The sequence below is a fragment of the Sciurus carolinensis genome, chromosome 7, assembly GCF_902686445.1.
Source record: "Sciurus carolinensis chromosome 7, mSciCar1.2, whole genome shotgun sequence".
NCBI lineage: Eukaryota > Metazoa > Chordata > Mammalia > Rodentia > Sciuridae > Sciurus > Sciurus carolinensis.
In genome coordinates, this window is record NC_062219.1 from 120,227,603 (window position 1) to 120,242,029 (window position 14,427).

Here is a 14,427-nt window from a genome sequence, read left to right on the forward strand (position 1 = left end):
ATATTCTCTTTAAATTCTTGATATTTTGTGTCTTCTTTTTTTCCTTTCTCTTGATACATTTCTTCATTTTATTGGTCTTTTCAAATAACCAGCTTTTCATTTCATTGATTTTTATCTATTGTGTTTCCAGTTTTATGAACTTCTCTTAATTTTATCATTTTTTTCCTTATGCTTGCTTTAGGCTTATTTTGTTCATTTTCTTTGGTGGAATCATGAGGTAATTGATTTGAGCCTTCTTTTATAATACAGATGTTTTTAGTACTATGAATCTTCCTTTATGGTTGCTTTTAGCTGCACCCTACAACTTTTGAAATACTGTGTTTTTATGTTCATGCAACTCAAAATTATTTTCTAACTTCCCTAGAGACTTCCTACTTGACTCATGGATTATATAAAAGTATGTTGTGTACTTTGCAAACTTAGAAAGCTTTCAATTTTTTTTTTTAAATTTTTTTTAGTGGTTTCTAGTTTAATTGCATTGTGGTCAGAAAACTTAATTTGTAGACTTTATTTTTTTAATTTCATTTGTTAAGGTATTTGTGACTCAGGGTATTGTCTGTTTTTGGTGAATATTTCATATGTACTTCAAAAGCATGTGTATTTTGCTACTTTTGAATGGAGTGTTCTAAAATACCAGTTAGATTTAGTTGGTCACTACTGTTGTTCAATTCCTTTATATCATTTTTTTACCCCCCCCCCTTTTTTATCCCTAGCAGTTCTGTGTATATATATTTTTTATCCCTATGTTCTGTGTATACCTGAGAAGGCTGAGTTAAAGCACCCAAATACAGTTATGGATTTGTCTATTTCTCTTTTTGCTGTTTTGTATTTTGAAACTCTTTTGTTAGGTATACACACACATTTAGGATTGCTCTGTCCTCTAGGTGAATGACCTATTTATTATTATGTGATAGCCCTCTTTTTTCCAAATAATTTTCTTGGCTCTGAAGTCCATTTTGTCTGATTATAATATAACTACTTGGGCTTTTTCTTGATTAGTTTTTGCTTTTAGAACAATGCCCTGTATTGAAAGAATTGAATAAGTGTTAGGGTGTTGGTGGTTGTTACTAAAAGACCTGACTGTGTCATGACCCTGGGTGTAGGAATCCCTTCCCAATTGTTAAGTTGTCTTATATGGACTTCCTTAAGGTTTTTCTATCCAAGATATCCCAGTGATCTATTTCTTTGGGATTTTGGTGGGAACTTGAGAGAGGATGCAAAAATCCCAAGTTATAAAACAAGAAAGGTATTGAGTGCAACTTGATATATTGCCATCATCTCACTGTAACTAATTTGGGAGGGGAGGATCCGAGTTCTGAAAACTACTTTCTGAAAAGAGTTTTGTTTGAATTTCTGATGTGTATATAAAAAGTGAGTAGCAGTAGGACTGTGGAGATAGCTCAGTTGGTAGAGTGCTTGCCTTGCAAGCACAAGGCCCTGGGTTCAATCCCCAGCACTGAAAAAGAAAAAAAAAAAAAAAGTGAGTAGCTAGTCCATAACTTTTACTAGATCTCAGGCAAATCACTTATTTTCTCTGGTATTCAGTTTCCTCATCTATAAAATGTAGTTAACATTACCTTCATAAGGACATGTATAAGCTCCTTACAGACACCTAACATACACCAAGTACTAGAATTTGCTAATAATACTATTTGCTATATCTGCTACTTATATATGCTACTATATCTGCTACTTAGATAAAATCTAAGAAATTAATTCCTTTGGTGGGATAGTGTGACAGGGATATCAAAGTCAGTAAAAAGAATACTGGAACTTATAAATAAATCTGCCAAGAATCAGATACTTATTGATTCCCAATCAAAAGAAAGAAATTTGTGTAGTGGAGAACAGTTTAGGTTGTCCAGATTAACAGGTGAAGCTACAGGTATTTAATGGAAATGGGCCAAGAATTTTTTTCGTAATATGCCTATGCTCACAGATATTCGCTTCTTAAAGGCCTAAAGAGGCTGTTATGTTTGGAGTTATTCTTAGGCATTTGAAGGTGATAAAAGGTGTTTTTTAACCCTTTCAGTATATTACTGCACCATTTGTTAAAATGGGTGTCAGTAGATGTTGGAAGGAAGAGAGAGGTTAAGACCACACAGGTAGGGCTGGGGCTGTAGCTCAGTGGTAGAGCTCTTGTTTCAAGTGTGTCTCTGGATTCGATCTTCGGCACCACATAAAAATAACTAAAGACTAACAGGTAAGGGAGACCTCTGAAGTGTATGTGCTGAAATAATAGGAAATAGTATTTGACAGTACCTTTGGTTTAAAAAATGCTTTCTAGCTTCTGATTTCCTCTTCAGCATGTTAGTAGCTTAGAAGTTGCCACTCAGTCCTAATAAATGAAAGACTAAAAAACTGAAAAATCATTAATTCTTAGATCCAACAGAGAAGTGAGATCACAGGGCAAGTCACAGCACCACAAGTTGGGTAATCAGCTATGGAGTCACAACTTATTAGAGATACCTATAAGCAGACACCTTCACAGTAACCTGGTGAGGTAGAGCAGCTTAAACTGTAACCGACAGTTTGGCAGGCTCAGCGTAGACAAACCTGAGAGAGAAAAACTCCCATGTGAATCTAATCGTCAGGGGCCACCCAGCTTTTGTGAATTTTGCCTTTCGGGGTTCTTCCAGGTTCTCACAGTGAATATTGGAGAAAATTTTTCTAATGCTCCTGGCAAAGGGAGGGGAAAGGTAACACCAGAGCATCATGTTCTTTTTAGCAAGGCTTGCCCTCAGGAGAAGCTGTCCTCCCGTAGCCTAACTGACCTGGGGAAAGGGAAATACCCACTTGTGACTTTTTTTTTTTTTTTTTTTTTTGCCATCTATCCCATTTAAGGGGAAGAAATTGAGCAACATAGGTGAAGTTCATAGTCCAGGAGTACAGTACAGACTTACCAAAGACTGAGACCTAATTGTAGGACTGTGGAATGTTACCTTTCTCCTCACACCTTACTCTATTTCATAACCAAAGGCTTCTTTGCTGCAGACCCCCGCCTAGTTGTCTCCCCACCCTCACTGGGGATTGAACCCAGGGGCACTTTACCACTGAACTTTACCTAGTGTCTCTTGTTCCCACTTGATTTTGAGACCAGCCTGGCCTCAACTTGCAATCCTCCTGCCTTGGCCTCCCGAGTAGCTGGAATTTTAGGTGTGTAACACCACTCCAGGCTACTGCAGTTCCTTTTAACCCAGTACTTCATGTCTGCCTTTCAGCAAGACATTCTAAAAGGCAATAAAACACAGTTTGAAGAGATTGAAGGGCATCAGAAACAGAGTCATTTTGGTAGAAATGTCAGAATGATTAGAGTAGGAATTTTTAAAAAACTATAAATAGCATGCTACCTTAGTAATAGAAAAAGAACATGTGAGATAGATTGATAATGTAAACAGAGATGGAAATTCTAAGAATGAATGAAAAAGAAATACTAACGATAAAACAACAACAACTCTACAGAAATGAAGAATGCCTTTATGGGCTCCTAAGTAGACTGGACACAGCTGAGGAAAGAATCTCTGAGCTTGAGAATATATATGAAAAGAAATTTCAAAACTGAAAAACAAAAAGATTTCAAAAAATTGGAACAGAATATCCAAGTCTTGTGACCCAACTGTAAAAGGTATCATGTGTGCACAGTGGGAATGTCAGAAGGAAAAGAGGAACAGCAACAATATGTTTTATACTTTTTGTCCATAGTTATGTCCAAGGTAGTGTGTGAATTTCTTGAAAAAGGCAAGTAGTGGTGGTATCTTACTATTTTGCTGTTAAGTATTCAAGACAAACACACTAGCTCTGTAAAGTTAAGTTTTACCTTAGAAAGACATGGACGAGAGGAAGATTTTGGAGACTTTTTTAAATGGACATTTAAAAGATTGAATTAGGTAAATTGGTTGGTGAGTCCAGTAGTTGACTTTCTGGTTGTTGAATTACTTAACTTGGAGTACTTGTTTGCATATTTTATTTTGAATTGCTTTTTGATGAAAATACTGTAGATATCAAGACATACCAAATGTGCTTCAGTCACTATGGTTGAGAAATTCTGCAGAAGAGGTGAAGGAGTAAATATAAAATGAGCAATATTTAAATGTTAAGCCTTTTATCTAATTTTATATTTAAGTGCTTTTCAGCATTAATACCAGAATGATTGTTAAAATGCCAGTTTTAATGTGTTGCATACAACTGGCTCTTAATGTACTTACTGTAGCCATAATTTTGGTTCTTTGCATTATCCTTAAACAATCATACTTTGAATTTTAAGTTAGTTATGTTCATAAGTGTAGTTTCATGCTCTTTTTTTTTTTTTTTTTTTGCAGTACTGGGGATCGAACTCAGGGCCTTGTGCTTGCGAGGCAAGCACTCTACCAGCTGAGCTATCTCCCCAGCCCTCATGCTATTTTTAAAATAACAAAATAACAATTTTATCAATCAATTTTTTTTTAATATTGTGCTGAGGATGGAACCCAGTGCCTCATCTGTACCTGGCAAGTGCTATACCAGAATCCCAGCCCCTCAGGCTATTTTTTTCCTGCAGTTGTGATAGCATGCACTCTGATTATGCTTTATTAGTGAGGCATAGAAGTTTATATTATTGGGATGTTGATATTTATGTCTTTTCTGTCGGTGAAAAGTTGTCCCTATAGGTGGGACACTCAAAACTGAGCTGGACCAGGCACAGTAGCATACCCCTGTAGTCTCAGTGACTTGGGAGGCCGATGCAGGAGGATTGCAAGTTGGAGGCCCTATTTCAAAATCAGCAATTTAGAGAGGCCCTATTTCAAAATTAAAAAAGGGCTAGGAATGTGGCTCAGTGGCGAATGCCTCTGGGTTCAATCCCAGTAACAAAACAAACAAACAAAATCTGAGCTACACCTGAATGGGCGTGCTACAAGGTGTCAAAGATAATAAGCATTAAAACTAGGATTAAAGAGACCTAATTTCTGCCAGGTGCAGTAGCACACATCTGTAATCCAAGTGGCTCAGGAGGCTGAGGCAGGAGGATCGCAAGTTCAAAACCAGCCTCTGCAACTTAATGAGGCCCTGAGCAATTTAGTGAAACTGTCTCAAAATAAAAAGGGCTGGGATATGGCCTGGTGGTGGGGCACCTCTGGGGTTCAATCCCTGGAACAAAAAACAAGACAAAATCTGACTTCCATTTCTGCTTCTATCACATAATAAATTACTGATTGACTTTTACAGCACTATCAAAGTCACTGGGATTCAGGTGTGTTTATTTTGATTGATTTTGTGAAGTGTATGTTTATCATCATCTTAACCATCTTTAAGTGTGCATTTCAGTGAGCTAAGTGCATTCACGTTGTTGTGCAGCCATCACCAACATACACCTCAGAAGTCTTCAATCTTGCAAAACTGAAGCTCTCTACCCATTAGTAATCAGTTCCCATGCTTCCTGTCCTCAGCCTCTGGAAACCACCATTCTGCTTTCTTTGATTTTGAGGTACTTTAGGTACCTCATGTAAGTGGAATAATATAGCATTTATCTTTTTGTGACTGGCTTATTTCACTTATCATGAGGTCTTCAAGGTTTGTTTATATTGTAGCATATATTAGAATTTCCTTTTTAAGGCAGAGTACTATTCCATCGTATGTAAATACTACATTTTATTTTTCCATTCATCTTCCAGTGGACAGTTGAGCTGCTTCCATCTTTTGGCTATTGTGAATAATGCTGCGATGAACATGGGTGTACAGATACCTCATTGAGACTGCTTTCATTCTTCTGAATATATACCTAGAGTGGAGTTGCTAGATCATGTCAGTTCTCTCTTAATTTTTTGAAGAATCATACTGTTTTCCATGACGCCTAGACTATTTTACATTCCCATCAGTAGTGCATTAGGGTTCCAATTTCTCCACATCCTCATCAACATCTGGTATTTTCTAATTTTGATCCTAGCCATCCTGATGTGTGAGAAGTAGCATCTCATCATGCTTTTAGTTGTATATCTCTGATGATTATTGGTATTGAGTATCTTTTCATGTGCTTATTAGACATTTGTATATCCTTATAGAAGTATCTGTTGAAGTCCTGGGCCCACTTTTAAATCAGGCATTTTTTGTGGTTGTTGATTGTAGTTCTTTTTATATTCTGGATATTTATCCCTATAAGATATATGTTTTGCATTTTCCCCCCCATTTCATGGTTCACCTTTTCACTGTTGTGTTATTTGACCACATGAAAGTTTTAGCTTTTATATCCAATATGTTTTATAATTTGAGGTTGTAGATGGACACAATACCTTTATTTTATTTATTTCCATGTGGTGCTGAGGATGAAACCCAGTGCCTCATGTGCTAGGCAAGTGCTCTACCACTGAGCCATGACCCCAGCCCTATAAAATTTTACTTCTTTCTGATGTCATATTCCAAAGAAATAATTGCCAAAGCCACCTGTCCCCTTTTTTCCCTAAGAATTTTATAGTTTTAGCTCTTATATTAGGTTTTGGTCCTTTTTGAGTTAATTTTTGTAAATAGTAGAGGTAAGGATGCAACTTTGTTCTTTTGCATGTGAGTATCCAGCTTTCCCAGCATCTTTTTTTGAAGACTGTCATTTGGCCATTAAATGGTCTTGGCACCTTTGTCTAAATCATTTGAACTATGAATAGGTGGATTTGTCTTAAGGCTTTCTGTTCTGTTCCATTGGTCTATATATCTATGTTTCTGGACAATACCACACTGTTTTGATTACTATAGCCTGGTAGTAAGTTGTGAAAACAGGATTGGCTTTGTCTTCTCTTTTAGAATTGTTTTGACTATTCAAAATTATTTAGTTCTTAATGATATGTTAAGGTCAATCAGAGGGTTCAGGTGATAACAGCCTCAGTACCAGCCTTTTGCTTAATAGTTTAAACCATTGTTGAGTATTGCTAGAATCATTTAATTAGAGAATACAAAAGGTGTGATTTCTTTCATACCGATTAGTTTGTGGGGACAGTTCATCAATGGTGACTTACTGAGTTTTAGTTTCTAAAAAAAGGGCTGGTTAAATGCTTAATTCTTCACCTTTGATTTCCAGTTTTTAGAGTCAGGAGTTGTTGCTCTGCTGGGTTCAGTGAAACTAATGAATGACAAAGGAATTGAAGATTTATTTTGTTTTCTTCTATTTTATAGTTATTATAAACTCAGACTTTATATATGAAACTTGTTTTCATTCTTGGAAGATAGAGGAATATCTGTTTTTAACATAGAGCCTTCATAATCTTTTCTTAACCATATTTTTTATTGGTGCATTATAGATGTGCATATTGGTAGGATTTGTTGTTATATACTTATACATGCACACAGTATAACTATATAATGGCCAATATTATTCCCCAGTATTTTCCCTTTCCTCCTCCTCCTCTTCCTCCTCCCTTCCTCTGGTCCCTCTCCTTTCCTCTCCTGATCTCCCTTCAGTTTTTACTAGACTTCCACCCTGCCCACTTTTCTTTTCCTTTTTCCTCTCTAGCTTTCATATATGAGAGAAAACATGCAACTTTTGGTCTTTTGAGTTTGACAGCCTACACGATCTTGATGGAGTTGGACCACCTACAGAGCAGACTGATAGAATTTTGTTGATTTAAAACTAGTTGTTATTCCAAACCAAAGGTGTTAATTTGGGGAGAAGATAATGTCCAGTCTTATCAAAGGCTGAAGCTCTTATCACTGTAACCTTTTTTTTTTTTTTTTTTTTTTTAAGTTCCAGGGATTGAACCCAAAGGTACTTAATCATTAAACCACATCCACAGCCCTTTTTTATTTTTCATTTTGAGACAGAGTGTCTCTAAGTTGCTTAGGACCTTGCTAAATTGCTAAGTCTAGTCTCGAACTTGTGGTCCTTCTGCCCCATCCTCCTGAGTCACTGGGATTACAAGTGTGTGCCACCATGCCCAGCTATAACTTAAATTATCCACATAAAATGTTAACATATCTTAGTAAGGAGGTCTTTTTTGCTTTTAATTAGCTATCATGTTTATAGTCTCCAACTAAAGTTAAACATACCTAATCTTCAGATCTCATCTTTAACATTGACTCTTAACTTTTGATATTCAGGACAACAAATAGTGAGCTTAGTATAAGACTTTATATTGGAATAGTTTTAGAGTTACAGAAAATTTATAAAAGTCATACGGAGTTCTCATATACCCAGTTTCTCTCATTGTTAACATTTTATGTTACTTTGGTATACTTCTAAAACAAAAACATCAGCATTAGTATGTAACTATTAACTAAACTCCAGACTTTACTTGGATTTACTAGGTTTTCTACTAATGACATCTTTCTGTTCTAGAATCCAGTCTGGGCTACCATATTATATTATACATAGTTGCCATGTCTCCCAATCTTCTCTGATCTGTGACAGTTTCTCAGTCTTCCATATTTTTCTTGATTCTTGATAGTAATTTGCTTAAGAGATTCTGGCAGGGACCCTCCAAAATGTGCCTTAATCTGAACTTGTCTGATGTTTTCCTCATGACTTGACCGATGTCATGTGTTATAGGAAGAATACTGCAGAGATGATGTGCCCCTGTAAGGGGTACCTCATATTCATCTAATATCGCTGCTGGTGTTAACTTTGATCACTTAGTTAAGTAGTATGTTGCCAGGTTTTTCTACTGTAAAGTTATTGTTTTTCCTTTTCCTGCTCAATTCTTTGGAAGGACATCACTCTATCTAGTCCACTCACAAGTTGGAGAGTGAGTGATGTATAGAATTAAACTCTACCTCTTGGAAGGGGAAGTATCTACTTGTTATTTGTAATTGTTCTATGTAAAACTCTCTTCCCCATAAGTTCAGTTGTTTATGCATATTACTGTGGACCCATTTATTTTATATTTTGGGTTTTAATATAATACTGTTCTTTATTTTATTTGTTGCTCAGATTATTCTAGCTTTAGCCAGAGGGAGCTCTCTCAGGTTGACTTTGTCCTTGAGACCTGCCTTTTTTATTATTGTGTTGTTCTCATATTCATTTTGTTTTCCATGTCCTAGCCCTAGAACCAGCCATTTCTCCAAGGAGCTCCGTTTTTCTTTTCTTTTCTTTTTTTGCAGTGTTGAAATTTTGAGTCCAGGGCCTCACACATGCTGGGCAAATGCTTTACAACATTGAGCTCCATCCCCAGGCCTTCCACGGAGCTCTTGTTTTTAATTGGAGAATGGTTTTAGAAACCAAAATCTGGGCACTGAATAAGATCGTTGCTACAGGGATGTTGCTACTCATCAGTCCTGTTAGCCAACAGAGCTAGGTAGTATATGTATGCATACTTACCTTTGTATATCATGGATATATTGATAATTGGTTGTGCATTTCTTTTTCTCTACATATGTTAAGCTAACCATGAGTTTATATTGATGTATCTGACTTTAATGCAGTACTATAGAGTTCTTTGTTTTTATTTATTTATTTTTTTGATCCTGGGGATTTATCCCAGGGGTGCTTAATCACTGATTCCACATCCTGAGTCCTTTTTATTTTGAGATAGGGTCTCACGAAGTTGCTTAGGGCCTCACTAATTTTGCTGAGGCTGGCTTTGAACTTGCAATCCTCCTACCTCAACTTCCCCAGTTACTAGGATTAAAGGTTATGTGCCACTGCCCCTGGCCACAGAGTTCGTTTTATAAAGTCTTCCATTTGGCTCATCTGCCATACCCTTCAACAGTGAGAAGCTGCTTCCCCATCTTCCACCCATTTACTTTTTTGTTCAACCCCAGTTTACATGTGTAGCGTTTTCAGAATTGTTGGTCCATATTGTCACCAGAAACACATTTACCAGTTGTGGGGATATTGCACTGGTTTTTAACAATTTTATTTTACTAGGCAAATTATAGATGCTTATTGGTGCTTATTATGATATGATTTAACCAGTGTGTTATTGTCTAATTTTAGATACGTCCAGATTTTAAAAAACATTCTTACTATAATCTGAGATGTCTCTGTATATCAATGTGATTTGTTTTGATTATGGACATGGAGCTGGGTGAAATGGTGCACACCTCTAATCCCAGCAGCTTGGGAGTCTGAGGCAGGATATTTTCAAGTTCAAAGCCAGCCTCAGCAACTTAGGGAGACCTTAAGCAACTCAATGAAACCCTCTTTCTTTAAAAAAAAAAAAAATAAAATAAAAAAATAAAAATATATATATATATATATATATATATATATATATATATATATATATGGGGTAGCAAGACCCTGTCTCTAAATAAAATATAAAAAGGGCTGGAGATGTGGCTCAGTGTGGCTTTAGTGCCCCTGAGTTCAATCCCCTGTACAAAAAAAAAGGGATGTGAGCTCCAGGTAAAACATTTTCCTTTTACTCTATACTTCAGATAGTCTAAGCTTAAGAAATAAAAAGGGTATGTTCTTTCTTTAGTAATTTTTTTTATGTTTCTATGGAAGGAAGTTTATACTTTAATAATAATGTTTGTCATCTATAAAACATGAATTAAATGGTTTAATATTCACAGACCCTCCTGTCTGCAGAGTTCTGGCTCAGGTGTTTGTAATAAAATATCTGAAGTCTAGACATTTTAAAATCTTGTTTCTCCATTTGCTAACTAAGTTCTGACTGTTCACTTGTTACTTGTTTCTACCTTCTTCACTGCTTTTCTTTAGGATGTGTTTTTGGCTTATTTTTTCTTCTCTTTCTCTTTCCACATTTTTTATTGTGCATTACAATTGAACATAATGATGGGATTTGTTTTTACATATCTGTACATGCACACAGTTTAACAATATAATTTGGTCAATACCACTCCTCAGCACTCCCCCCACCCTCCCTGTCCTTCCATTTTGTTCCCTTTCCTCTACTGGTTTCCCTTTGATTTTTCATGAGCTCTCCACCCTCCCCCTTTCTTTCCCTTTTTCCACTCTAGCTTCCACATATGAGAGAAAACATGACCCTTTACCTTCTGAGTTTGGCTTATTTTGCTTAACATAATGGTCTCTAGTTCCATCCATTTTCCTGCAAATGACATAATTTCATAATTTCAGGTGTCTGCTCATAGACTTGTTCCATAGTTTGCTCTGGTGAATTGGACTGCTATAAACATGGATATGCCTGTATCCCTATTTTATGATGACTTCAGTTCTTTAGGATAAATACCGAGGAGTGGTATACCTGGGTTATATGGTAGTTAGCTCTGTTTCTACTCTTTTGAGGAACCTCCATACTGATTTCCATAGTGGTTGTACTAATTTACATTGCAACCAACAGTGTAAAAGTGTTCCTTTTTCTTCACATACTCTCCAACATTCTTTATTATTTGTATTCTTGATGACTGTTCCTTGGCTTATTATGTCATATGTCTGTGAGTAAAGATACTAAGACCTAGGAAGTAGTAAGTAGCTATATAGTTTCCTTGATACTTGGGCTCCAAAGTTCCTATTGTGGACAAACAAGTATGTGTTTTTAGAGTCATTCTAAGAGCTGGGAGGTCTTGTCTGCTTCTAGATTGAAGTCTGACCCTGGGCTCATCTCTTTTACCAGTTGACCTCAGATTCTTTCTCCAGTAACTGAAGCAATTTCATTAGTTGATTCCTTTTTAAAAGCCTGTGGTTTAGTAAAGTATTTGGCTAGCAGTTCTCATCCTAGTAATCAAGGCATTCAGGCAGAAATTGAGAATGGCCAGCATCTGAAACAAGATTTCGGGCCATCTTTACCTTTTTATTTGTTTGATTAAAAATAATACATATCCTATGCAGGAGGTGAATACATTCTGGAGTGTATATACTCCAGAAGTGGTACTGACATGGCTGAGATTGTAGGACATACAAGGCATATTTTCCTGTTGATGATGACCCATGATGGTGATAACTTTAGAGGATCAGAATTGGTGTTTATAAACCAGTGGCTTCTCAAATGAACTTCCTTTCACAGCTGCTATGTAGAAGCAGTGCACTGGCCAAGGCAAAGAGGTGGCTTAAGTGTAATAAGACCCAGTGAGTTAAAGAAGCTTTAGTTCTCTAAGCCAGGCGAAGGAGACTTCAGTGATCATGGCTTTCAGAAGACTGTCCATTCTCATAAGCATTTAGTTCCTTGAGCTAAGAGAATGAAGCATATGACCTGTCCAGAATATGTTGAACTTACAGACTCAGAAAAGGTTTTTTTTAAATAGATGAATAGAAGACGAGAAGTTGGAAAAGTGAGCAGTAGAATATGATACCTCTGACTAGAAGTGTAGAATGAGAGAGCATGGAGCGACTCTCCCTCAGGCTGCCTGCCTTCACGTAGTTCTTTAGGCCTTTATCATGTAGGTTCTTGAGATTAACGCTGAATCTTGAACATAAGTCCTCTGACCCACCATTCCTGGCATTGCCCCAGATCTCTAAGTGAAATAGCATGCTGCTTGTACAATGCTAGATCAGTAGATTTTTAACATGGTACTAGTTTGTGTGAGGATTTACATTTTCTTTAATGTTAAGTGTGTCTGGAATGAGTGACCATGTCTGAGTCATGCTGGTGCTTCTGGTAGTTTTAGCTTCCCCTTCTCAGAGTTGAAGAGTTGCTAATTCCAGAAGTGAACAGCAGATGTCACTGCATCTCCATTTAGTAGGGTCTGGCTTCTTGAAGTTGTTTGGTACAAACATTTCTCAATACAGGTACCAGATCACCAGACTTAAGTATTTATGGCTGTATAACATCCTACGATCTCTTGCTTCTGGAACAGAACCCAGATTAAAAATTGAGGATAAACCTAAGAGGGTATTCCTTAAATTTTCATCACTGTCCTTTTTAGTGTGTGTTCTAGACCTACATATTCCTGTATTTTTAGGAAGCTGACAAAACATATTTGCCTTTTCGTATCACCCTTTCAGTGTCTATTTGGGAGCCTATATAGTTTTTCACAGTTGTTTTCAGCAAGGTTCAACGACTAAAAAGTTTCCTGGCCTTTCGGTAGCTTACTTTTTAAAAAGCGTCCAGCAGGAATGTAGAGGCCAGTGTTCTGAATGTCAGGTGCTGAATATCAAAGGAAAATAGCTACTTTCTTTATTTTTCAATTGGAATTATTAGCTTCAGCAGTTGAGAAAATCAGAAACTGAATTCTGACCTAACGTCCTATGATAATGTTTTTAAAAATCTTACCGTTTCAGTACAGATAGGTTTTTTCCTTGTTACACAAAAGCAAAGTTGGTGATGAATTGGATTACTTTACAAAGTCTGAGGCGTACCAAATTTTTGGTGTAGTTTGATCACATGGATTGAGAAAATGGCCAGAGTCACATTATGTCCCAGTTTGGCTAGGTTAGTGCTGGTTTATACAACTCTTACTGGTGTGATTATTAATAGTTCCCCCTTTCACTCTCAGTTGTCCTAGTTTGGACAATTGGACAATATACGGTCACTCTAAATTGGCCTAAAAAGACGGAGAGGGGTTAATAAGTTGCAGTTTTAGTCATTATAAGTTTTTTTGACTTAAGAATTTTGACTTCCCTGAATTTTCTGAGTTGAAAATGTACAAAATAAAGCTAAACCTACGAAAAGCTGTTGATTCTAGGAACAAAAGCTTTTAGGTTTCTGTCGATCATTGTTCTCTGCAGTAATGAATTCCAAAAATAGTTGTGCAATCAGAACCAAGCTTTTTACAGATAAGAGTTTTATGGGTCTCACCACACACCCGTACCAGAGTTTGTACTTAACATTACAAAAAAACAAATGCAGGCAATTCAGATGCTCTTGACAACTTTGTCAGCAAGCTTTTAAAACTAGCATATAGATGATGATTTCTTCTGTGGTTTGGATGATGTTTGGGGGTCTTGGTAATGACTGCCTTGGGTCTCATAGGTATGCCTGGCATTGATGTGTTTCCTTTTCATTTCAGATGTCATCTGGGTGATTCTCAGTGTGGAGGTGGGTGGACTGTTAGGAGTAACGCAGCAGCTGTCATCATTTGAAACGGAGTTCAACACACAGCCTCATCGCAAGGTAGAAGGAAACTTCAACCCGTTTGCCTCTCCCCAAAAGAACCGACAATCAGATGAAAACAACTTAAAAGACCCTGGGGGTTCCGGGTTCGACTCGATCAGCAAAAACACATGGGCTCCTGCTCCTGACCAAACCGAGCAAGATCAGAATAGACTCTCACAGAACTCTGTAAATCTGTCCCCCAGCAGTCACGCAAACAACTTATCAGTAGTGACTTACAGTAAGGTAGGTGCCCTCGGAGAAGAGGAGAAGGGATAGGTGGTGGGCCTTGGGATTCGTGATACCCCTTCTTGGCAAACCTAGAATCCTGGACTGCCACGCGGTGGAGGTGGCTCTTTAAGACTGCTCACCTCTCCTGCCAGCACCAACAACACAAACGCCTACCCCTTCTCCCCTCCCCCCACCCCATGTCCTGTGGATGTTGCTGCATCCACATTTATAATTTACTCCCATCTCTCTGTTCTGGTTTGAGTGTTGAAAGACCGACTTCTTTTTTTTT

The 14,427-nt window shown here is 37.2% G+C and overlaps 1 protein-coding gene across 2 annotated transcripts in view; it reads left to right on the forward strand.

Annotated features, from left to right (window-relative positions):
* The window catches only part of Ilrun (inflammation and lipid regulator with UBA-like and NBR1-like domains), a 76,098-nt gene that overhangs the window by 44,530 nt on the left and 17,141 nt on the right, over positions 1–14,427 (forward strand). The window contains exon 4 of one of the 2 annotated variants that reach the window (XM_047558067.1): positions 13,825–14,153. In XM_047558067.1, the coding sequence (XP_047414023.1) occupies positions 13,825–14,153 (329 nt within the window). The remainder of the gene's footprint in view (positions 1–13,824; positions 14,154–14,427) is intronic. The other variant, XM_047558069.1, reaches the window with a different exon arrangement.